The sequence below is a fragment of the Amblyomma mixtum genome, chromosome 1, assembly GCF_055824585.1.
Source record: "Amblyomma mixtum isolate Tamu chromosome 1, ASM5582458v1, whole genome shotgun sequence".
In the NCBI taxonomy this organism is placed as follows: Eukaryota; Metazoa; Arthropoda; class Arachnida; order Ixodida; family Ixodidae; genus Amblyomma; species Amblyomma mixtum.
The window spans coordinates 294058457-294084336 of NC_143012.1; the positions used below are offsets into that span (position 1 = coordinate 294058457).

The following is a 25880-nucleotide window of genomic DNA, read 5'->3' on the forward strand; positions in this document are numbered from 1 at the left end:
TAGCCACAGAAGAAAAAATTCCATTGAAGTGAATGCGGTGTCGTCGACAGGCGCAAGCGAGGGGACTCAGTTCTGCAGCAACGCAACAGAAGATCGTGCCTGCAGTAAAAAAGTGGCGTAAGTTGCAAACAGCATAGCTTCTTGTGCCTGGAACAATCTAACAGGTGGTCATTTGCAAGCTCCAGCGACCCGTCTAAGTCCTTACTAGAACAGTTAGTAAACTTATATCAAGGTGCGATTGCTTAGCATATCCGACAAATTTTCCCAGCATTTAGTAGATTGGAGATAGGGATAATGTGCCAAAAGATTTCAAAGAATTAAAAAACATGAAAAGCAGCCTTCCTTCTTGCATGTTAGACTGCCAGCTTCTCGTGCTGCGACTCTAGTTGGCGTAGCTGAGTCATGAGGGTGCCACAAGTCCGTGGCGCACGCACTAGCTTCCGTCACTGCGCATATAGGACGCCACAAGTAGGAGCGCTCATGAAATCGGAGCCAATATGCTAGATTTTTCCCCTCCGCATCAAACAAATTGGTGGTCCGTGATATTTGTTTTAGAAGTTGAGTCATACTGCAGCTCCTGCACAAGAAATCGCACTTTAGGCACATATATTTAGAGGCTGACCTGCTACCCCAAGATTATACATCATCTGATATGGTTGATAATACACACTCTAAATAAATAGCTTGCACTCACCTCTAGAATGAAGTGTGAGGGAAAGAAAACTTCCCTCCTCTTCTCGGTTTGTCGTCCAAAGCAGCAACGTTGGTTAACACTTTGAACAACAATAACCATTTCAATGACAGAGAGAAGAACAGCTTAGTGGTAAACTTGAAAGAGCAAACTGGAGTTAGGGAAATTTCGATGAACGGCCGTTTTTGGTGGCTTGTTGAGTTTGTGTAGAAGGTTGTATAGACCTCAGTTATAGGTCCCTTGCTGCCTTTCGTCGTAAACATTGTATAGAGACCAACTTTGTATTCCGTTCATTCTGTTATTTACATTTTGTTGAGAAATTAAGTTCGCTAAGGACTCAAATTAATAATCGTAACGTAGAAAAAGTGTGTCTGAAGTACTATTAGGATTGAGTGCAATTTACAGAAAGTGACAAATACAGAGTCATCAGTGAAATTTCACCGAATATTTAGTATTACATGGTTATATTCGTTAAAATGAGCGCACTTGTGTCTGAGAACTCTATGTTAGCCAAATTTACAAATTTGGAACCGCTGCGTAGGAAACAGATATATAATCCATAGCCAGGGAATAACATTTTAGAACATGCTTGCAATTTCATGCGTGTGTCTGATTTCCAGAGTGACGCGGCAAGTGATTCATGCACAATTCGCTCTTATTTAACAAAGGTTCTCACACAGCGTGAAGGTTAGTCACAGAAATGAGCTTTATTAGTTTTTCTCTGTCACTAAGAAGACACATCGTTACACAGAGTTTCTGTCAAGAAGGATATTAATGCGAAGTCAGCTAACTTACCATAGAGAAAGAGACAAACTGCACCAAAAGGAGCACTGTCATTCAGCCACGGTTCACAAAAACTTTTGCTTCTAAGTATGGCTTTTGCACAACCGACGTCGACCTGCAATAATATAACAGTTGAAAGTGCGGGCCCACAGTGGCCTGTTCTTAAGCGCGAATAAGATTCATCCATTCGGAACTTTATTTTTTCACTTCATATATGGCGCAAGCAACACTCTTTTATTCGAGCCAAAAAGCATCACTCTAGGTTGCTGATATGCAGTGTTCTCGTTCCTTGTTCAGCTTACGCGTATGACGCTGAAGGTTTTCGTGCAAGCACACACGATTTAAAACGCATAACGACAAGTGTTAATTGCAGTGCATTGCAGGCGAAATTACCGCAGTGAATCAGATGTGAAGCAAGTCAATAACCACTACTGCCACAGACCAAAGTCAAACATATGGCTACAAAAAAAAAAAAAATCTGTTCCGCTTCCTAGCTCTTATAGCTTAAACAAAACTTCATACTGATCCGGGGCTCGAAGTTTCCGCTTGTGCAGACATTCGCGCTACCAACTAACCGAATCAGGATGGCAAGCGGTTGGGAGGGGTAGACCTTTGGTTGCTATTATTAATGTGTCGCCGTGTGAATCAGTCCCTTTCTAGATTTACTTGCACTGACAAATTAACATTTTTGTCTAGATGGAGCTCCATGAGCCATTAAACCATTCAAAACGCTTCGAGAAAAACGTCAGTGTTTTCAAAATACTATAAAAATGTTAAAACTAATCGTGCAAATATGAAACAAGCCAACAGCCACAGAAACCAAGGGGCACCGGGAATTGTTTTTTAATTAATTTATTTATTTTGTGGGGCTGATCAATTTAAAATATTACTGAATATGTTATTCAGTAATATTCAGTAATATACGAACATATTCAGTAATATTCTAAATTGATCAACACCACAAAATAAATAAATAAATTTAAAAAAAATCCCCTGTGCACCTTGGTTTCTGGGGCTGTTGGCTTCTTTCATATTTATAACGAGTCCCTCATTCCCCTTCCCTTGTTTGCTTAATCGTGCAAATGTCTGGCATAACTTCTAGTACATGTTGTACATCCCGAAAGCTGGGCGGGGGATATGAGGGATGACTTTGTAGAGAGCTTCAAAATAATTTGGGCCACCTGAGTCTTTGCAAAGTTAATTGAAAGCTTCTAATGACATCATAAAAGCAATAACAATTGAGTGCGACCAAGATCATATTATAGAATCACCGTATAACGTACCTAACACGATAAGATATTTGACACATCCTGGCGGGCTCTCGCAGTTAAAAGTTAGAGGAAAGAGGATTCTTCATTTCTTACATACATGATGATATATAGAAGAAAATAGTTCGGAGCTTAGATATTAATACTTTGTTCTGAAACAGCTCTGAAACTGGCGCGGAAAAGCAGCCGACAATCGAAGAACTCAAACACGCTACGGTATACCTGCCCATAAACATCCATGCACATACATGTGGGTATCATTGTTGTTGTCGGCCCCTGGTGAAATATTTGTCTGTCTATGTCTTCGTAGCGCAAGTACGTTTCCCAAGCTGTTGAACATCAATATCTAGATAGGACTTTTGTTCTCGCTTTATTTATTTGATTCAAATTAAAAACTTCACAGGTGCCATTTCGTATTGCCACCTTAATGAAAAATAGGAAGTGGGAAGCTTGGAATTCAAAATATGGCAAGGCAGGTAAAAGCTTTTTAATAGACGAAAGGAGTTCAACGTGCAACGCTCTCTACATTAATTACGCAGGGTGGGGTCTAAACGTAGCTAGCTCCCATGTATGTATTAGAAGTGTCTCAGTTTGCAGTCAGGGGCACGTACGCCTGGTAACGCCGAATGGTTGTACGAACTGCCCATGATTGTTCAGCGGCCAGCATAGTCATGTAACTGCCTATACGCTAAAAAAACACAAATCACTCGAGTGTCAGTGAGTTCTTGTGCGTGACACCAGTTTTGGTTCCACTGTGGTAAGTTAACAATGCACCCAGACACGAACCGTGAAGAGCAGTAGCATCACATTTCGCAGGAAGGAACACCACATCCACTTCTCAGGCGAGGAGTGTCTAGAGTTAGTGGAAAATAGACACGAGTTATTCCTTCCCACAAAGTGGGGCACATCAACATGACAAGCATGATGGCGTCGAGGTGCCCTTTGTCGAGGCTTAACACGAACGTTGCCGTTGTTTGGACGGATCGGGCATCGCTGTATTGCCGTCGACTTGCTTGAGACAATCTGCCTCTTCCACTCGGTGGAGGTACAAGATAAGCACTCTCGCTCTTGCCACATAGTGAAAAGCTTCGTTCTTGGCCGAGCTCTACGCCTAGAGTTGGTTCGCGGAAAAAACAGCACAACAAAAAAGAACTTAAAGGTGCAGTGAAGAGGAATCTGAACTCGTCTTTTTGCCGCGGGAACTCAATCTGCACGTTCCGAGCATTCTTAGAAACTTCAATTTATTGCCCTGTGTGGCAGATTTCCCCAATTAAATCGAATTAACGTCCGGCTCCCGCCTTCTTTTTTTAATAGACCTCTCCCTCGAGTAAACAACGTGACGTCACGGAACGCACGTGCAGCGACTGCAGCGCTCTCCTCCCTAGCGGCGATGGGCAAAACGCTCCCTCTTCGGCTGGCATCCAACGCTCCCGTACGTGCCTCGGAAGCGATGGAGCTGTCAGAGTACGCGAAGTCACTGCCTGAAATCGCCCGGCAGCGATATGTTGAAAAGTTGAAAGTCGACGGGAAACAGTACCCTGACCCCTTCGTTTTGAAGGACTGGAGAAACGACCCGAAATTGTGGCCAAACGTGCGTTTTGGCGACATATACGCTTATCTCGTTCAGACGCCCGGCCCTTACACTACTGAGAGCATGAAGTGTTACCGTTCGCTGAAGGCGTACGTTCTTGCAGCGGAAGGGCACGTGCGCCAAGTTTTGGCAGCCGACTTTGGTTTAGAGTGCTGCTTTTTAAAAGCAAAAGTGACCCCGGCGCAGAGGCCCACCGGCGAGCCGTACGAAGCGTGGACGCACGGCTCGCCGGTGGTCCTCTGCGAGAAGAAGGAAGCGTACAGGCAGCTCACTGCACATGCATGGCCGGGTAAGTTCAAGTGTTCAGCGGGATGTCGAATAACAGCGTTTTAACGCGCTACCTTGATCAGCAGGAAGATAATTGCATGCGGTAGATTCGAAATGCATTGCACGCTAACCGTCACGTCAGAATACTGTTCACGTGTGAAGTCAGCGTACAATAATGCAGTGCGTAGGATGTCATATATTTTGATTGTGTTAGTGCATGCGAGGTCTCATATTTTGATTGTGTTATCCGGTTCTGTATCGCAACCGCCGCCACCATGGCATCGCTGATTCGATCTCGGCCGCTTGTCGACGGGGCTGAAGCTGAGAACGCTGACTGTTGCTTCGTTGGGGGAGAATCTGCTCTTTGTTTTTGTTTTTTTTACATGGGGAGGGCAGGCCTCAGTCAGGCGCTACTAGGCGCCTTTAGCTTGCTCTCCCTTGTTTGCAGTCTCTGTACTGGCCAAACAAAACCAATAAATGAAACTGTTGTGCCCTCTGCGCGGTCACTGCTCAGAGCCATTGCGAAAAAAAAAAAAACGCTTATGACCGTGCAGTGTCGGGTCTGTTAAAAGGGTCCTTAGGCGACTGAAACTGCTCCGGTTCCGAGCACCGCGACGCCCCTTACATCCCATGTGTCGCCTGAGTTCAAACCCTGCACAGCTAATTACCTACTTTACGCTTTCTTGCCCCATACTACCAGTTTGCAACAACTAAGATGTTGCTAAGATTGTCCGCTCAAAACTACCACACTTTTTCATGTCTGCGCTGGGATTTCTCTTCTTGAATGAGAAAACGCTGGGCACCCGGTCCGGGTGGTCCGGTAACGAGGACGGGGCGCCTGCGTTGGCGGATAAGACGAAAAGTTCACAGTGCCATTCACCTCGCTAGCTCTCCAAAATCAGCAAGTGAAAGAAAGGAATGCTTCTTAGCAGAGATGAAGTGCGCTCCGCGTATCCTGTCTGCCGGTCTTGGCTTCCATTTATCTCGACGCATTGCGTGCACCCACACCTTCAGGAGATTCTCGTCCCGCGGAAAACGAGAAAAGCGGACGCCTTTCTTGGCACGGTTAGTGCATCCCACGGCACAGCAGCTCGCAGGCATCACGAGACAGGGTCGAGGCACTGGTTCCGGCGCCCGCACTGCGATAGCTTCCTTGCTCGCCCAGCAAAACTATACGGGATCGCACGCAAACGGAGGACTGTTTTGCCCATCGGGTTCCCGGCGTGAGCCGGAAACGTCATCGCCGTGACGTCACTCGCCTCGCGTGACGTACCCGAGGAGAGGTCTATTCTCCGCCGTACGGTGGGCGGAGTCGACCAACGCGTGCAGTGCCTTTCACCCAGTCCCGTGGCGGCTTGCCGCTCTGCCATCGGCGGAGTAATACGTAGTCGTCCGTAGAAGCAAATAGTCCGCGCGTATTTTTATTTCTGCGGGCTTATTTTGCGGCTATATTATCTGCGAATGCAACTATTTATTCACGGAAACCTAAAAAACAAAAAAAAGTGAAAGCAATGCCTCCACGGAGCGGGCTGAAAGGCGCTCCACGCGTTGGTCGACTCCGCCCACCGTACGGGGGAGAATTCGAAAATAAAAGGTGGGAGCCAGACGTTAATTCGATTTAATTAGCGAAATCGGCCACACAGAGCCATAAATCGAAGTTTTTAATAATGCTCAGAACGTGTAGATCGAGTTCCCGCGGCAAAAAGACGAGTTCAGATTCCTCTTCAGTGCACCTTTAAGGATTTGCAAGGAAGCTACAAGAATGGTGTTACTGGGGGACAAGTTATCTCACATGAAAACGCGGGAACTGGATATACAACTATGCGTCTTAAGTGTCTTGATTTGTATTTAATACAGGCGCTCTGTTCAATGCGTGGTGATCCTTGAGGTCTATATCAAACACGTTATATATCAGTAGGTCACATTTTGGCCAAACTAAAGAGTTTGAGATTTTGAACGGCAGCGAAGGTACCTGAATACATCGCACAGGAGAAGAAAAGAATGAGAGAGATAGGCAGCTGAGACTACTCGTGGACACTTTTCCACACTGAGTCTTCCTAAAAATAAAAAAAACTTGAAAAAAGAAATAGGAAGAAGGAATGACGAGAGGGCATCAATTTGAATTAATTAAATTATACAAAATTACCGCATTTGCCCTTATATAGGGACCACATTCTGCCTTTTTCGCAAATAGATATCGTGTAATAAAACCAAACAACACAAGAAAGATGAACATCAAAGTGAAAAAAAGGACTGCGGAAAACTAAATAAATGTTTTCACAAGGTAAAGGCTAAAACTGCAGTGTGTGTCAAATGCGCATTTTCTTATAGTTTTCAAGCCATAAAGTCACTTTGCAAGGGTGCCTAAAGGCGTACCATCCGCACAGGAACCGTGTAGCCAGCGCACTTAGAACGATTGCTTGCGGGAGATTCAGGAAGCCACCGCTTCTAGCACTTGCCGAAAGGAGTCTCGATCGCACGGCTCTAGGACACACTTCAAACCGATCACGTCCTGAGAGTTTCCTGCTGCCCGTAGTTGCGCCGGCCTGAAATCTCGCCGGGTTTCTCTATAAAGCGCTGAATGTAGTATCGAATCTATTCCTAAGTATTGCCGTCTCTTGCCAAGAAAATCTAAAAATTAAACATATCTCAGAAAACTTAAGTGAAACGCGCCTTGGGCTCAAGGAACATACTTATCCACCATTAACTAACTCCTTTAGTAATTTTTGCTTCATAGCAGACTTCTCGAATAAAAAAAAAAAAAACTCCCTGTTTGAACTAGCCACCATGTAATAAAGTGCAGCTGTTGCTTCATGTATCCGATTTCTACTCACTACATTATAGAGGCATGCGTGGGAGTCGTCATAAAGGGTGTAAAGGAGATAATGGAGCCTCTGGTAACATGCGAAACAGCCTTCTCGATCACGTAGTTATTGCACGGTTTCAGAAAGAACACTAACACAGCAAAGATCACTTCCGTGTCCTAGACCACCGGACTAGCTCCACTACAAAGTGCTTGCATCGAGTGAGAAACCACACGAGGTTCGCCGCAGAACATCCCTTACTTAGTCGGAGATTGCATGTAGAATTTTCCGCTAAACGAAAGCAGAAGGTTTCGGCGCCTGTTTCAAGATGTTTTTTTATGACTGTGCCTTGCCATATAGACTAAGGCCCTAGACAATGCACTGAGATAACTTTATTTACATGCGTTGGAATTGATGGTTGAACATAACTTTAGAAAATGGAGAGCCATGCACAGCCATTAATGAAATAAATGGGTATATGATTTCACAGTTGTGAATATAATTTTTTCAGCAGTTCAGTTTAAGAGCCCGCTCGCAAAAGAACCTATGCGAGCAAGGCTAGAGGGGCGGTAACCGCCTTAAAGAAAATATATGAAGGACTGTTTAGGTCAATTGTTTGCCATAACTTTTGAACACAGGTCCCAACACCGAAGACGTTTACAGTGAAAATGAGCCGATTAGAATTTCACACGACAGAGAAGAAGGAGGCAGATGTTTTGAATTTGGTACCTAACAGAATATTTTTGATACCTCAAACACAAAGAACAGTAGTGCACGGCGTGTTTGGCTTTTAGCGATCTACTTAGTACATATTTTGCCAGCTACTGTCCCGAATTAACAAGCCTGAATTTGTCGTTCTTGCGCTGCAGTTATTAATTACGAATATGTGTTAGCCAGCCCCCAATATCAAACTTCACAAAATGGCGATGGCAGAAAAGCGTTGTTGTATTTTTTTTTATTAAAAATATAGCACTCAGAAAAAATAAAAAAAAAAATGAACACAGATGTTATTCTAGATGCCGTGGAATAAGATATTCAGTAAATTCATCATTATTTTTGCTGTCTACAAATAAAACGAATATGCTTTTTCTTGCTTGTTTTCCTAAATTTGAGATTACAGTAAGATGGCATATAGGATTGGTCAGGACTATCTTACTGACGCCAAGCGTGACTGAAAGCTCAAACTGCAGCAAATATTTACAGCCGGTGAGGCTCTAGCAAAGGCATACAATGCTAGTTTTAAAACAAAGCTTCACCCTTTCTCCAGGCTGATGCTACTCAAAGAAAACGTTGAACATTACATAAGCAAGATGCACTACACTGGTAGCATGCCTTTAAAGGTCTCTAGAGCAAGGAAAACGATTTCGGTATTACATTATCCTCTAACACCAACGCTTCAAGAAACCGATAGAAGAAACGCTTCAGCGTGCTAGATGCTACCGTGCTTGTACACGTGACTACTACGATGTGCACAAGAAATGCGCACTCCCCTAAAAGACACAACAAGAAAGTGTTGGCATGTGAGCCAGAATGATCGACATCACAGCAGCCGCTTCTGGGCTGCTTTGACTTGCCGGTCAATGGTCCCTTGTGGTACAGCAATAAAGCACTGTGTGGCGAAGTCGACAAGCCGCTCTGATACTCCTACTGCTCAACTATGAAGCGAACTTGACTTGAAATAATGATTGGAAGGTAGACAACGAGAGAAAAGCACATTATATATATAAAAGCTATGAACATTCCATAAAGTTTTGTTCCCGTTAGTGGAACCATTTATAACCTTCGATGCCGCCTTGAATGCTACGCAGGGGTACAGCTGGCTTAGTGGTAAATATGTGTCACATCTACGTTACTGATGGTTAGAATGCTTATGTACAACGCATTTATGTAGAAATAAACTGACTTGCACCTTCAGCAAACAGATCTGTAAAGAAGAAACATGGGTGAGTAATATTTCGCTGCTGGCCGCTTCTAAACACTGCACAAGAATGAGAATGTCAGCGAAAAGCCCTGAACTGTTTCGGGTGAACTTATTTACACATCTCCAGGCGATATCAACTGAACCCGGTTCTTAGTTTCAACTTCCTAATAAGCACCAGCGTTTCAGAATTCTTCTAGTTCTTCATTTATAATGTATTTAGGTTATAAAATTACATCATCAAGCGTTTTGATAGAGAAATTTGCAAATTCAGAGTCCGTCTGTAACTACCACATTACAGGCGCGGTGCTGCAGTGAATAATCGAATCCTACTGTCAACCAAACGAAAATTTGTAATAGCAGTTATTCTTCGCTAGTCCATGAGAACAATTGTGAAAAAGATTAAGCCTGTCTTTAAAGACAGTAAGAGTGCTCAGACTGACACAGTCGACAGTCAGTATCTTCTGCGTTTACCTGCAATTCATCATTTTTCTGATAGCTTCCTTTTCACATGAAGAGATGGCGTGCACTAAAATTACTTCAATACGTTAATATGTGATACGTTAGAAGTTATGACATAGTCTGTGCCCAAGCTGACGACAATTCATAGCGCATGGAGGAAAGCTCTCGTATAAAAAATATTATAATCATTACCTCATACGCACTTCTGACTCCGGACAAAAGTAATTTACATCTGTACAAAAGAGCACACTACTTCCACAGTGACCTCTATAACTTTGCAAAATGAAATAACATTTCCTTTGACAAGAACAAACATTTAGATGAACGAACGCATTCGCTTCTCGCATCGTCTCGGCACTCATTGTCGCGCACCATCACAGCTGGCTGCTTTGGCTAGCAGCATCGTCGTCGTCGTCCACAGTCGCCGGTCCATTGTCGTCAACATCCGTGCGCCCTTCTAGTCTACTTATGCGTTGCTTCATCTTGACCTGAAACGCCATGTATTCGGCCAGAAGCCGAGCAAAGCGCGTTTGCAGATTGTCCAGCGCTCTCTCGAGGCGGTCGCACTTTCCTTGCAGAGATTCTTGCTCCTTCTCAGATGCCTTGATGGCCTCTTCGTCCAGCAGACCATCGCGGCGCAGTATGCTGCGGCCTCTTTCGATCAGCATCTTCTTGGCTTCTGCGTATTCCTCGAGTACGAACCACAGGTCCTCCTTGGAAAGGCAGAAGAGGTCAGAGTACCCGACGCTGCGGACGTTGGCTGTCCTCCGGTTTCCCGTCTTGTTGCCGGCAATGTTCAAAATGCTCAATTCTCCGAACACGCTGCCATCGCTCAAGGTGGCAAATACAGTCCTCCCATCGTCCCCAACTACGCTTAGTTTTCCCCGTTTTACAATGTACATTTCCTTGCCAACGTCTCCTTTGCGGCAAATGTAGTCTCCGGGGCTAAAAACTTGAAGCCTGAGCTTCAAAACAAGCTGGACCAAGAGTCCCGGCTCGCAATCTTGGAAGAGCTTCACTCTCTTTAAAGTATCCAGGTGTACGTGAATAGCGATTTCGGCTTTCAGTTTGTCAGGAAGCATAGATGTGATCTTATCTTCATCCAAGGACTGCTTGTTGGTCCACAGATAGTCAAACCACTTGATGACCCGGTTTTCAAGCTCCTTGCTTACTTTTCTGAATTCCATGTACTGCTTTACGCTGTCCATGCGGTGCTGGAAGTCAGCTCTTGCTGCATTCATATTAGTAATCATACTACCCACGTTGCCGACGATTGTGGCAAAGATGAGCACACCAACGAGAAAATCAATAACAACGAATACGTACTCAGCATCCTTTTCAGGAATAGGCACTTCACCTATGGTTGTCAAGGTCAGCGTTGACCAGTAGAAACTGTAGATGTATTGATGCCGCAGAGTGCCATACACGGGCTCGCTAATGTTCTTGTAGACCCAGTTGTCTGTGCCAAAACCAATGGCATAGCTTACGGCAAAGTACAGGCACGCGTTCCAGTGTATGATGACCAAAATGAGAAAGATCAGCTTGGCGATGCGGAACGCGTACGGAAAGTTGGTGCGAGCCTCGGTCCGGTCCGAGAACTCCTGCATGCGGTAGGCGCGGAAGAGGCGGTTCAACCGCACTATCACTGTACACGGCACTCGCACATTGCACTCGACACCCAGGAAGAAGTAGGCCACGTCTGTTGGAATGAGGCTGATCAGGTCCAACTTGAAGTGCAGTGACTGAATGTATCTTTTCAGAAGCTTGCGTGTGTTGCGGACGAGGAGGCCTTGTTCGAGGTATCCTGCAGGAAAGAATAGTGGCGGGTTCAGATCCAGTGGCTAACGTCACTATAACTATACGCCATATCATGGTGCCTGTAACTTAAGAGCTGCACTAAACGGCCCTGCTCCTTCTAGTCCTCACTCCGGTCCACATCGACACGGCAACAATTACGGCAGTGCAGGTGCTGCGCACAGCCTGGACTGCCAACGTGACTGGTGCACCAGGCATTGGTTATCGTGCGTGCTCTGCAAATGTTAAAATTTCTGGTGCTTGGCTTTCGGTTTAGAAACAAAATTAGGAGCGCCTAATTTAGTTTTGATAACAAATGCCTTATTTCAGACGCAAAATACGTGCAGATGAAATTCACGAGTAATCTTGTCGCACCCTTTGCCTCCACACAGACCCCGGGAGTAAGCTGTACAACCAGGCAGGAATGAAACGCTAACGCGCATATGCCATTCTTTTTTGTTTTGCAGTGGTGGATTCCTTTACAACCGGTTTATGAATATATACATCGATAGACCCTTTACCCCGAAACAAGAATCAGGCTAGTCGTTTACCGCAGCTGAAAGAAGGGCGGTAAATAATTTACTTTGTTCACAGGCGCTGTTCACGTTTCTTTCCGTCCTGAGTGTATACGTCTAAGTTCAATCGCCTGTGTGCAAACAACAGTAAGGAACGCCTACCCGTTCAGAAAGTGAGCGTACCTGTTCTGGCGTGGAAGACCATGTCGAGGAGGTAGATGCCGTCGCAGGTGTAGTCGAACACGTACCAGGCGATGGGCATGGCGTTCTGCAGCTCCCAGAACACGCTACGGCCCACGATCACAAGCACGTTGTACAGGACCGCGGCACTGATCACTGACAGCCAACGGTAGTGGAAATTTTCTGCTGGGTCCACCACAAACGAATGTCTGTGCTTCTGGAAGAAGCTAGTAATATCAATCAATCAATCAATCAATCAATCAATCAATCAATCAATCAATCAATCAATCAATCAATCAATCTTTCATTCATTCAATCAATCAGCCAATCAATCAATCAATCAATTAGCCAATCAATCAATCAGTGAAACAAATTAATAAGAGCCATGAGTTAACCAAACAATAAATTAATCGGGTCATAAAATCATAAGGTATTCTGATTCTGAAAAAAATAGCTGGCTCCTACAGGCCTTCTCTTGTAGAAGTATAACCTTAGAGCGGTCAGCCAAGCGGAGTGGGAGGCGGTACTGGCCAACATGGGCCTCTTTGAGCAGCGTAAACTGCTCAGCAGAGCCCGGGAAGCAGCCCTAACCACTGGAATCTTGGACTAAGGAAGACCACCAAGGCAATTCAGGAAACCCAATAAAGTTTCTGTTGATTTACTCATCCACCTCAAGATGTTCGCTGAGGTGTGATAAAGTTACTAAGTATAGAAAGCAGATTGAACATGTTACAAAAGAAAGCACTCTTTTAAGGGTACTCTTCCGGTTGGCCCGTCGATTTACGATGCTGGACAAAGTGATTTCGCTAAAGCAAGGCTACTAACTTATGATTGATGTCATTCGAAATGCTTTAATAAATAGAAGGATGAAATAGAAAGGACATGCGCATGACTTGCACTTTTCCCAAGGAAGTCGGAACGGCTATCTTACCAAAGAGTACTGTTAAGCTTGATATTTCTACAATGACTCTATATAGAAAGCACCTTGACCAGCGACGTTATCTCTAAATAATATCAAGCACGAGATGGTTAAGCGCAACTCAATTACCTAGCTCTTTGCCGCTTCATTGTGCCAGTGGTCTTTATACTACCGATATTTTGATCAGCACAGTGCATGGCCTACCGCGTTCAGAAAACTAACGTGGAAATTAAGAATAATTCAGCCCATTATTACAGTATAGAGACAGCGAATGCTGCACACCCTCTCTTCGGCTGAAGTTCATAATAAGCCGGCAAAATGTGCTTAGGTTTGTAATGTGCACAGCGTAAGCGACCACCCGCACGTCTTCTTCTTTGTCGTCTCTCACGTTTATCATTTCTTGGGAATCATCAGGACGGCTGTACCTCTGTTTGTTCTCCTCTCCCTTTGGAGGGTCTTGCGCTTCTTCCGCCGCCTGGCCCATAGTGAACTTCTCCAGGAAGGAATCCGGTCGGTCGGGCTCCTTCGACTTCTTGTGGCGAGCAGCCCATTTTTTGATGCCCTGCGCACAACACATCGTGTCTTGCTAGTCGCAGATATTTGCCGAGTCGAAGTACTGAGGCTGAGTTTGAGACGGATCATTTCGCGATTGTGGAAAAGCACTGCATCAACCTCTGTAAGTGAACGTGTGTTTCATTCTATGATTGATCCGGCCATCAAAAGTGGGAGCCATTCAAGATATTGAAGATATACTGCGACACATGTGTTAGACGCGAGTTTCAATCGTTTTCCTGGGTGAAACTTTTCACATAGAACATTCTGCACTGAAAATGTTGGTTTTTGCGTGTGCTTTCAGAAGCAACAGTAGTAATTACTTTACTAATGTAACGACATGTGGTACGGCACGGAGAAGCATTGAAATGACACTCATCCGCACATTTGTCCACAGCACTCGAACGGCGCACCAGAGAGTACACAATTTTAATTTACGAATGACCCAGGGCTCAAAACCTGAACTCACAGACCATGCACATTCCCGTGGATCGTGTTTAACTCTCATGCATTTAAAAGTTTTATGTGGCACTTCAGGCAGCGGCGATTGTAACACGTACAAAACAGAGCGCGCCGTTTTAGTGCACTAGACAAGTATGTGGACGACTGCACGTCAATTATGTTTTTGTTTTCCTCTAGAACATCTGGTAAGTAGCACTGCTATTTATTTTAAAATGGCTTGTTGGTTTACAGGGTTTAACGTTCCAAAGCGACTCAGGCTATGAGAGAAGCCGTAGTGAAGGGCTCCGGAAATTTCGACCCCCTGGAGTTCCTTAACGTGCACTGACATCGCACAGTACACGGGCCTCTAGAATTTGGCCTGCATCAAAATTCAACCGCCGCGGTCGTTATTTAAAAATAGTGATCACTTTAGGGCGTCGTCTTCTGAGAAAGCGGGGTCACAAGACTAACTCTAATACCAAAGAGGGGAGTAAGCCATATGCTTCGCATAAAACTGAGGAAACAAATTACAGAAGGCGTTCTCTCACGTGTCTGCCGTTTTTGGAATCAACATTTCCACTTTCGGTTATGGGTTAGCATTTCCGGTAGTGTTTCTGACAACATCTGCTCCACAGAAGTCGCAGAAAACTTCGCCGAGAAGCGCTTTTTATATCGAAATAATATTCAACGGTGCCTGCAGCCCCCGCAAGCGTTATGCTTAGCATAGACGGAAAGTTTTACTACCCTCGTAGCGGCAGTTATGCTGGCGAAATTACTCTTTCGAAAATAGAAATGCACAAAAATAAAAGAAGCAGTCATTTGAGGTTTTGACGACTAGACAAAAATTATATTGCTCCTTATAAGTACAGATAACACTAACACTTAAGTGGTTTTGAAATAAAATAAAATGACGCAATTTGCATGATACCAAGAGTTCGCTCGTTAGAGAACGTTTACGTTACTACAGTTCATCGCAGGCGCTGCGAAATGCAGCAACTTTAACTAAGCGCACACACGGTACTATATCATTTTGCCTCAGCTATGCAAACGACTCCACTTACCCTTATTCTGCCAATGTATTTTCCAAGCTTGGTCTCTGGTGGCGAGTCCTGGTCGCTCGCCATCTGCTCAATACGCACAATTTCCGAACACGTGCTGCTTCGGTTGGACGGGCTCGGAACGCCGTTTTCGAGGAGCTCCAGGTCACCGGGCTGCAGAGAGCACAGCCACGTCAAAGACTGTGCGGGAAACTGGTAGCAGTGAAATACCTTTATCAGTTACAAAAACATTAGCCAAAACAATCTGTTCTTAAAGAGAATAGGCTAAGCTCTGCTATAGGGATCATGGTTTCAAAAATCATATGTCGTATGGAATCTAACTTTTGACACCGAGCGACGTCGAGGCAGTGGCAGCAATTAGTTAATTTTATATATGAGTTTATGGAACGCATGTACGGTTATTGAGTCGATGTGCAGCAACCAATGAGAAAGCGCGCTGAAATCCGTGGTTTCCTGACAGAAGAAAACTCTGCGAACAAAAAAGGTGCCGATAATACTGGCGTTGACGAAAAATGAAACATGTCATGAAAAACAAAAAAAATATTACTGAAAGAAAAAATTGCATGCGTTAGCAGTTAAACACCATTAGCCGAAACATTTAGTCGGAGCTTTCTTGCTTGCTTCGCCACAGCCGGAGCAGCGTAGCGTGCTGAGGACCGAAAGACGGCGCCATTGTTCCATCTGGGCGTCTGACGCACTGCCTTACTCATCAGTCGTGCTGCAACTTAAGAAATGAGGCGAGCGACTACGAACGCTACGATCTCAGTTCAGTTTGCTCAGTTGAATGCCTCTTATAAATGGAACCATGATTTGCGGTGAATGCAACACTCGCTCTTAACTTTTAATAGTCACTCAGCCTTCCATGACGGAGTGTACACGACCTCTGCTTTCATTTTTCTGGTTTTGTTTTCCTTCGCGAAAAGTCACATACGGAGCCCTGAACAAAGAACGTCTAAAATAAGATCTCCACCTTAAACAGTCCTACATCTTTATTCCTAACTCTTGCCTGGATCCCTTCGCACCCCTCACATTTCTTTACGGTGTCAACGCGGACTTTAATAGGGTCGTCGTTAGAAAACGAGAGTAGTCATGGGCGAACCCTTCGCACAAAAAGGCAGAGAAAGCACGCGCACGAATGCTGAATGCAAAAAAAAAAAAAGCAGGCAAACAGAACGTGGCATGATGTCTTAGGATTGGCTAACCATCTTTCGTGCGTGACCCTGAAGTCTTCAGTCTTCCAGCGTGCTTTGCATGTGCTTGTGCACACGCCATGATCCAACAGGTTAGGTTAAGTTAGATTAGGTTAGGTTAGGTTAGGTTAGGTTTGTCAGGGCACCAACCTGTTCGGAGGTGCGCAGCGCCACTTGGCCGTCGGAGGGCAGGCTCCGGTGCCGGGGCACCTGCAGCGTGGTGGGCAGCCTGAGCTGCGGCGAGCCCAGGGTCTTGGCGGCCTGGCCCGCCGCCGTGGCTGCGGCCAGCACGGGTGCCGTGTCGGCAGCCGGCTCGTCCATCAGCACCGCACGCACATCGTCGGCCCCTTCCGCTCCCTAGCGACGGTGGCCCGGCGGAGATGCCCGGCGCTAGCAGGCGGCTGGCACACGCTGGGAAAGGAGGCAAAAGCGGTTAATTAACAGGAACAGGATGCCCCTCCAACCCACCAGGTGCGGAGCCTTATTCTGCACCAGCAGGTGTGTACTCCCACTTCGTGAGTGAGCTCATTCGGTTGCTCCTCGAATCCACAGAGTACGGAAATTCCTTATGGTTTATGTGTGTGCGTGTGTCGGGGGTGGGGCGAGGGGCTGGAGCGTTCCAAAGATACTCAGGTTATGAAAGACGCCGTAGTGAAAGGTTCCGGAAATTTCGATCACCTAGGGTTCTTTAACGTGCACTGACATCGCACAGTACACGGGTATCTATAGAATTTTGCCTCCATCGAAATTCGACCGCCACGGCCGGGATTGAATTTGCATGGAAGCGAAAAGCTTCGCTTTCTGAAAGAAATATGCGCCCCTGCCCTAGAGCTGCACCCTGTTAGTCACGACCAACCTGGATTGCATTCTTGTTATCAGCATGCGAACGATGTATTCTTCTATGACAAGTTATGCCTTTGGCTATGACGTTTGTATGGGAAAAACTCTCAAAAAAGAACAGTTAAATTTCGCATAAATGCATCAGAGATCATTTCTCGAAACAGCAGTTTCTTAACCGCAATTTAGTTTTTGCAACATTATTATTGTCACATATGTCGCTGGACAAGCTCAAGCGAGTCACCTATACATTATTTCTTTGTGATATCAATTATAATGCATAGAAGAGTCTCCTTTTTTCCGGTGTTACTTCACAACACAGAGAGAAACAACAGGACATGCAGCGCTTCTTTCAACAATGATTTGTCAAGAGAACGCACCAAATGTATGCCTGAAGGTAATGAAGCACAATCTGTGCTTGCGCTATATTCGTAACATCGCTCTATAAATACAGTAGTATATTTATGCGGAGTCAAGTAAGCTGAACTCACGCGGTCAGCTTCTGTTTTCTGGATATAATACGAGTCTATTAGTTCTTGTTACACACAGTCTTTAACTTTGTTCGAGATAGCCGTATAGTGCAAAAAACAATAATTCTATGTCAATATAAAGCGATCAGCCCACAATGAAGTTTTGCTGCAGCCTTAACAGTTGCAGAAGACAAGAGTACCGTAATTTTCTTGAGTTATATATTGTGCAGTTTTCGTGAGTCCCATCTATTAAGTACGCTTTCTCGTCTTCAGGGAATGTACTTTATTTCGGCTATTCATTATTGAGAGCACCGGTAGAAAAGCGTCAATTCCTTTTTCAGCTTCCTGTCGCTGGGAGCCTACTGTCGCAGTCTTCAAAAGTCAGTTTTGCGCAGTCATTGCTTTAAAGGGCAGGCTTTCATTAACTATCAGCGGTAATGCCACGAGAGAAGACTGAGTATCCACTTAAAAACCTGTCAATAGCAGCGGTAACCACATGTTATCCTTCTAATTTTTCGGTCTTATTTTTAGGGGAATAAATACCATGAAAGAAAAAACTGCGGCGTTAGTGGTGCTCTCGCGCAGCGGCCAGTGAAGTCAATGTGTTCGCAGCGCCGCAGGTTCGAGTTCCAATCGCGACAAGCTTTATTTTTATTTATTGATTTATGGTTTTGCTCGGTTACACCGACGGCGGCACCGCGGATCAGCCCACGAATGGGCGCTTAAGAGCCGCGCTCTGATATATCTAGCAAGATCCGTGTAAGCAACGCTTAGTTTCCGTACCATATATCCTCGTGCTGAGTGAGAGGACATGGTTCGTCCAGCGCAGTGATGCCGATAATCGTAGCACGCTTGCGTCCGAGCTCCTCTGATGTGCTTGCAATGAAGCGCGGACACTCATCCGCGCGTCTCACCAGTGCTCGCCCTCCACATTGACAGTGTCCCCAAGAGCATATTTTCTCAAAACTGCCTCCTCGATAAAAGGGGGATACCGCCTTCGCGAGTTTCTTAAAAAGCGCTTCATACCCCACGAAAATTCCGGGAGTCATGAACTTCGTATTGGCATTGACAGAAAACGTTGACACGGCTGCAGAAATATAGATGTGCCTCGATTCACATGCATAGGTTAAGTTGAGGTGAATACATATTTTAAATATTATTTGCCAAACTCCACAAAAGATCTCGCAACACTTAAGAAGTATAAAAGCTGCTAGGATGGAAACTTGGCCAGCTGTTATAGGTGCGTAATGGGTGGAAACGCGCGGCCGGACGACATACAGACAGAACATGGAAACAAGGCAGACGAGCGCTGTGTTGCTCGACTGTGTGTCGCCGGCGTCAGCGATGGGCGGGCTGGTTGGCCACTCTCATCGCTGATGCAGTGGTCTGCCACACAGACCGACGACGACGCCATCACTACTAATGACCGCGTATCTCCGTGGTGTGACAGGTTTTCAGACTAGTGCGGCTGACGAAACCGGTCGCCGAATGGTCTCCCGACCGGTCCTCGGCAGGTCGGCGGCGAGCGAAAACTTCATCCCGACGAAGTGACGGCCTGCACAGGTGCCTTATCCTTATCTGTACTATATAAGCGTTATCTGCCATAAACATACAAAAAAGAAGCAGGTGCGTTTAGTATGTTCACATCTGAACCCTCGCTAGCGATGGACTTCTGCCAGATTCTTAAATTTCAGTCGACACTGCCCACCATCCATGGCGAATAGCCCTGGCGAGTTCGCCGGATGCGTTTGTCCGATTTTGCCAATTGTGGAACGCAAATTAACAAGCTTTAGCTACTGCAAATGGTCATCGAGTGTAATTTTGGCCACAATGAGCCGAAATTGACGATTGCTTGCCGTTTGCTCAGTGAGCAGGTTGTGACGACGCCGCAAGGTCACGTGATCCAGGTAGCTCGCCGGCCTCCTAGGTTCCTCTCTTGAGACCACCAGCCAAAGTCATGCCCGTGATTTTTTTATCAAAACACCGACACCGAAATTTCTGGGGAATGAGGCCTTTAACGCGGTCGCGTTAAAATGGGGTTCAGCGTACTTTTGCTATCTGGAATTTCCTGCTTGGGAACGTTGAACTCTTCTCCATCGCCCCTTTAAATCCGCCTTTGTTGATAGCTAGGCAGAAGCCAAGGTTTTTGATGATGTGCAGGCGTACAGAGATGCAATGAATGGGAAAATTTGATGTCCATGCAATAAATATTCAGCAAGAGGAGTTTTATACGCCGACTGCATGTTGGGCAGCGTTAAGGAATGGAAAGAAGAGAAATGCAGGAAAGAAACCCACTGTGCAGAAATAGAGACCGATTTGCCCCGGGTGCAGCAGCCCAGGAGAGTCGGCTACGAAACAGGCCTGAGCAAAGCGTAGCCTAAAGCATGGACGAGTCCGGCACGCCTCTGCTCAGGTGAGCTGTGTCGCATCATGCCAAACGCCTGCCAGGCTACAGACGCTCTTAAGGGTAGGTTCCTGCTCCTCGACCTCGTCTAGAAATATGGCCGCTGTGGCGGCCCTCCGGGGACATACCTAAAGGTGAAGGCCACGTGGTTCCTTAGCCGCGGGGTTTTCCTTCTTTCTTTAAATGTTCGTAGTAGAATTAGAACATCATTCACCGTCATCATCATCATCAGCCTGACTACACCCACTGCAGGGCATAGGCCTCTCCCACGTCTCTCCAACTAACACTGCCCTTTGCCAACTGCGGCCAGCGTATCGCTGCAAACCTCTTAATCTCATCCGCCAACCTTACTTTCTGCCACCACTGCTATGCTTGCCTTCTCTTGGAATCCACTCCGTTACCCTTCAGGACAAGCGGTTAACTTGCCTTCGCATTACATGCCCTACCGAAGCCCATTTCTTCCTCTTGATTTCGACTAGAATGTCATCAACTCGCGTTTGTTTCCTCACCCACTCTGTCCGATTACGGTGTCGTAAAGTCACACCTATCATTTTTCTTGCCATAGTTCGCTGCGTTGTCCTTAACTTAAGTTGTACCCTTTTCGTTAGCCTCCACATAGAACATCGTTAGCCGTATGTGAAACCGAATTTACGATATTGAACACTTCGTAAGTCGTCATTATGGCGCCATCTTAAATTATAGAAGATTTATTTAGCAGTCTTCGAAGAACGAAAACGGTTATGGTTTTGCAATCCCTCTATGAATGACTGGTATTTACTTTGTAACCTTGGTCCCCGTTCACTCCTCCTGCCATTGAATGTAGTTACCGTGAGACGCATCTATTGACGTAATGTAGCTTCTTGCATTGCGCGCCTGCGTGCTTTGTATACATTCAGACAAGTAGCAAAGGGGAGTGACGATCTGCCAGGCACCTCTGCCTTTTCGGTAGCCCCTTGGACAGAGCAGTAGTTTATGTTGCATATAATTCATTCATTCATTCATTCATTCATTCATTCATTCATTCATTCATTCATTCATTCATTCATTCATTCATTCATTCATTCATTCATTCATTCATCAAATGAGAAAAAGACTTTTACTTCCAAAGACACTTACATACTAATTTAATAACAATCAGGTGATTAGACATGCACCTTCTCTGTTCAGCATGCCTGTAATCATGCCAAGTAGATGCATGCTTACATATACGCCATCTACGCATGCATGGATGCAGCTACTGCATTTTTTAGTGTTTTTTTTGCTTGCTGTGATTCTTAATTTCTAATTACCCACTAAGAAGCGTGTAATTACTGCACGTCTTAATCTGTTTGGCTACAGCGTACGGCGATGTTTTACAACAGGCTGTTACATTAGCGTCAGGCTGATCTACTTAACAATTACCGTCTCGCGACTTACTTCCGCTGAGCACAAAAACATGCATCTAAGCACAGCCTAAATTTAGCCGCATCATTACTGATGCAGGCTGGAATTCGCTAGCGTTCTTAAGTGCTGCAAATGAGCCAGTGTAGGATAATATGCCTCGGCGTTCATCAAGTGACTATATTCGCTGCATCGTGCGCTATAGACGAGAATTGATAAACAGAGCACAGTGTGCTACAAATGTGTAAAACGGTTGAAGACAACACACAAAGGTAATTAGTAAAATGTTGCAATTGCATTAGGAACCCCAAGCAGCGTTTGAAATATGCGGCTGTACACGCGCCGCCCTAGTACATGATTAAAAAAAATTCAGGGGGCACTTTGACTGTCTAAAGCGGGTAGAGGCGGAAGCGTTTTCCGCACCACCTTCGCTGTTTCTGTGGCACTGGTGGCGTCACATATATTTGAGTACTAATTACTAAGTGATGGCAAATCACTAATTAATTGTTAATTACTTATTAATGTCTGAATACTAATTAACTGCTAATTAATGACGCTTAAGCTTCGCCTTTAGGAGTGGAGCGCGACAGCGCGTTGCAGCGCTGCCAGGGAGTCCACGGAACGCCACCACCCGTTCGGCGCGATGCCTTGCCCTTTGAACGCAACGCTTTTTGAGGAAAGAAATGGCGCAGTAATTCTCTGTCATCTCGGTGGACACCTGAACCGCACCGTAGAGGAAGGGAGGTGGGAGTGAAAGAAGATAGATAAAGAGGAGCCGTAATGAAGAAAATGAAAATTGTATTTGAGGAAAGGAAATTCCGCAGTAACTGTCTCACATATCTCGGTGGACACCCGTCAAAATTCAGGGGGGCCCTTCTTTGACCTAAAGTGTGGTCACTGATGTGTGTTTAAGATGTTAAGCTTCGCCCCTAAGAGTGGAACGCGACAGCGTCTTGCAACGCTGCCAAGGAGTCCATAGAACGCCATCGCCCATTCGGTTCTACGCCTCGCTCGTCGGTAAATTGGTTTTTGAGGAAAGGAAATGTATCTGTCTCTCATTTGTCGGTGGACACCTAAACCTCGCCGGAAGGGAATGGAGGAGGATGAGAGTGAGTGAAGACACCGTATTCACTAGACGCACCTTTGTTCATTCCAAACCATCGAGCTGGCATGGCGGAGCGGATAGCGTGCTCGTCTCTCACGCCGAAGACCGGGGTTCGATTCCTGAGCTCGACCAATTTCTTAATCGCTTTTATTTATTTATATTGCCTGACTAGTGAAGCTAATTAGGCTAATTGGGTAATTAAGCAATTAACTAAGCTCACTCCCTTACTTGGAGCATCACTATACGATTCCTTCAATTGGTTGTATGGTTACTAGCCAAAGTGCAATTGGCCCCGTTTGAAATTAGCGCACTGTGACGTCACGACCGTTTCCACCAATTGAAAAGCGTGACATTTTCTGTCGACAACTGCTGCTTACAACGATGAGACATTAAAGGCTTCCGCCTTAATACATCTCCATATTTTCTGCCTTACATTTCAATATATACCGAGTGAAAAACAAATTTAACTCAGGAGACCTCGATATTTGAAGCGCACTCCCAGGTTGATGTGACGTGAATAGCCATTAGTTGTCATAGTATATGATAACTTTTTTAGCCTCATGTGGCTGTATCACTTTACCGAATGCCAATTCGCACTCACTGCTACCATCGCCATCACCAACAACCTGATAGCGCCCACTGCAGGGCAAAGGCCTCTCCCATGTCTCTACAATTAATCCTGTCCTTTGCCAGTAGCGGCCAGTGTATCCCCGCAAACTTCTTATTAATCTCATACGCCCACCTAACTTTCTTCCGCCCCCTGCTACGCTTGCTTTCTCTTGGAATCCACTCCGTTACCCTTAAGGACCAGCGGTTATCTTGCCTTCGCATTACATGCCCTGCCCAAGCCCACTTCTTCCTCTCTTTATTTCGGTCGGGCCGTCATTAACCTACGTTTTTCCCTGACCTACTCTGTCCCAGTGTATATGCGTCGTATAAATAAATAAATCAATCAATCAATCAATCAATCAATCAATCAATCAATCAATCAATCATTTTTTTTACAAATGCAAAGTGCAGTGTACAATCCTGCCGAACCCAAATACGAGGCAAGTAGTTTTACGAAGAATATATAATAAAAGACACAATATATAAACTCGCACGTGTATAGTAAGCAACGCATTCAAAACCAGGTCACCCCAAGCTCGCTACAAAAGTTAGATGCCCACAACGCATTCAAGAGGGTAGGCTGTTTGGTAGAAACAGTGAAGCTTAAACGACTACGGGTTGTCCCGATTGCTGCGTGTGAAAGGTGCACACGCTTGCGCTGACGTTACGACGAACGCCGCTCTATAAGAAAAGCTGTCCACTTCGGCGGCACGGTCCAATTAACGGGAGGCTCGGCTCCTGACTTTCGATGGCTTCGTGCCTGGTTCGGTAAGGCTCTCAAGAATATTGCAGCGGATCTTGTTCCTTCGCCTCTCCCCATCCTTCGTCGTCAGTGCCGCGTTCGTCGTTCTCCTGAAATTTAAGCCCCGAGGGTTTTGTTACCCTTACGGATGTCTCCTTTACTTCTCCTTTACTTCTCTACGCTATGCTCTTGAGTTACACGCGCGCAAATGTTAAACTTATTCGCCAAGAATGAAACAGCGGGAATATGTATAAAAGTGCTTGCTTATTTTTCTCTCCTTCATGTTTTTTTTTAATATTAAATAAGTATCATGAAAGCCTTGCGATAACTAAGGCTACTTCTTGTGAGGAAACGAGCTGTCATTTTGCAAAATGTATTATTAATCCCACCTTTCTTCGAGACTTACTCCTTCTTTTGTACACTCTGTTACGCCTTGAAATATACACCATGTGCAGACCTGACGATTGGGAAGTTTCCTACAATAAGTGAAAAAATTACATAGTTTCGCGTATGGATTCACTACCTACCCTCTTAGGAAAAAGGGACTAACAGGGGGCGGGAGGTCAGTCTTTTTGGGGACTAACTTACCTGCCACTGGCATTCGTCCTTTTCGGGACTAACTGCAACGGGTCTAACTGTTGGTCCCCTTAGAAAGCGGTGCAACAGTTAGTCCCCTGGAGCAGACGTTTAATGAAAAAACAATGCAAACGCACAGGGTTGTTTCAACAGAGCTTGACACATATAACAACGGTAAAGGAAACAGAAATAAACACACACGAAAACACCAGGACTCGAACCGACTACCTTTGGATTAGGAGCAGAGCGCGGATATGATTAGGCCACCACAGTATTTTTTTTTCTTTCATGGTATTTATTTACATCGTTTTGTATACAAAGCATACAGTAGACGGTGCGAGGTAGAAAATAAAAGCCTTATATGTGAAACACACACATTGCCAGTCACTACCGCTCGCATTGTTTTCAAATGTGTTGCGGTTTAGAGCACAGTATGTTGAATTTTACTGTCATATGCTTTTTGCAACAAGCTGCGTTAAGCTTTAATGCGCACGCACAGCGGTCTAAATCGCATTTTGGCCAAAAAAAGAAATGCTGAACTGCGTGCACATTACGACCGGTACTTCAAAACCACTACAGTTCTTTTCTGTTCGTTTCTTTTTTTGCGTATTTATTTCTGGAAATTGGTAGCTGCGCATTACAGCCTGTTGAAAACAAATACAGAAGGCCGTGGTTGACTTCGTTTTTTGTTACTGGGGTACAGCGCTGAGAGGGAATTGACTGCTCGCCAATCACCGTTTCGCTAAGTGTCGCCGATGCTTACACAGCATCCCATAAGCTAGTAAACAAATGGCAACGATATGAAACTACGTGTACTTGCTCAACCCCAAGCTTTGCGACCCACATTCGACACGTATTGAAGCTCGCTGTATTTGTTGATGCGGTTGCACAGCTGCCAGCCGTTTCGGTTACACGAAGCCTTTTTCTCGCGCAAAAGAGTATATCCGCTTCGTCACGGGCAGCGGCGGGGCTCTCACTGGCCTCAGACGACATCGTGCGCTTCAAAAATTGACTACTGTTGTAGTCGAGGTGTTCTGGCGCGATTTTCGAGTGCTGCGATTTGCCCCCCGTTAGTCTTTTCATCGGCAGTTAGGCCGTTGAGTTTGCGCACGGCGCGCATTTGTAGAAAGAAGAGTGCTGTATGCAAATTTAGGGACTAACGGGGTGCTTTGAGGACTAAAGTTGTCCTTACTCACCCCTACCCCCCCCCCCCCCCCCACCTCCCCCTTGGGCCAGTTTTTCTCGTATAGTGTATGCATAAAACAAACTGCTCTTTTGACCAGGCCTTCCATGCTTCGGTAGATAAGTGCAGTAGTATTTCATT

The 25880-nt window shown here is 45.4% G+C and overlaps 1 protein-coding gene across 2 annotated transcripts in view; it reads right to left on the reverse strand.

Moving 5' to 3' along the window:
• Positions 1-7517: 7517 nt before the first annotated feature.
• The window catches only part of CngA (Cyclic nucleotide-gated ion channel subunit A), a 344600-nt gene continuing 326237 nt past the window's right edge, over positions 7518-25880 (reverse strand). The window contains exons 6-10 of one of the 2 annotated variants that reach the window (XM_089566464.1): positions 16584-16844; positions 15247-15396; positions 13618-13754; positions 12277-12500; positions 7518-11588 (exon numbers count right to left, since the gene is read on the reverse strand). In XM_089566464.1, the coding sequence (XP_089422590.1) occupies positions 10159-11588; positions 12277-12500; positions 13618-13754; positions 15247-15396; positions 16584-16754 (2112 nt within the window). In that variant the 5' untranslated portion in view covers positions 16755-16844 and the 3' untranslated portion in view covers positions 7518-10158. Of the gene's footprint in view, positions 11589-12276; positions 12501-13617; positions 13755-15246; positions 15436-16583; positions 16845-25880 lie in introns of both variants that reach the window. The other variant, XM_089566463.1, reaches the window with a different exon arrangement.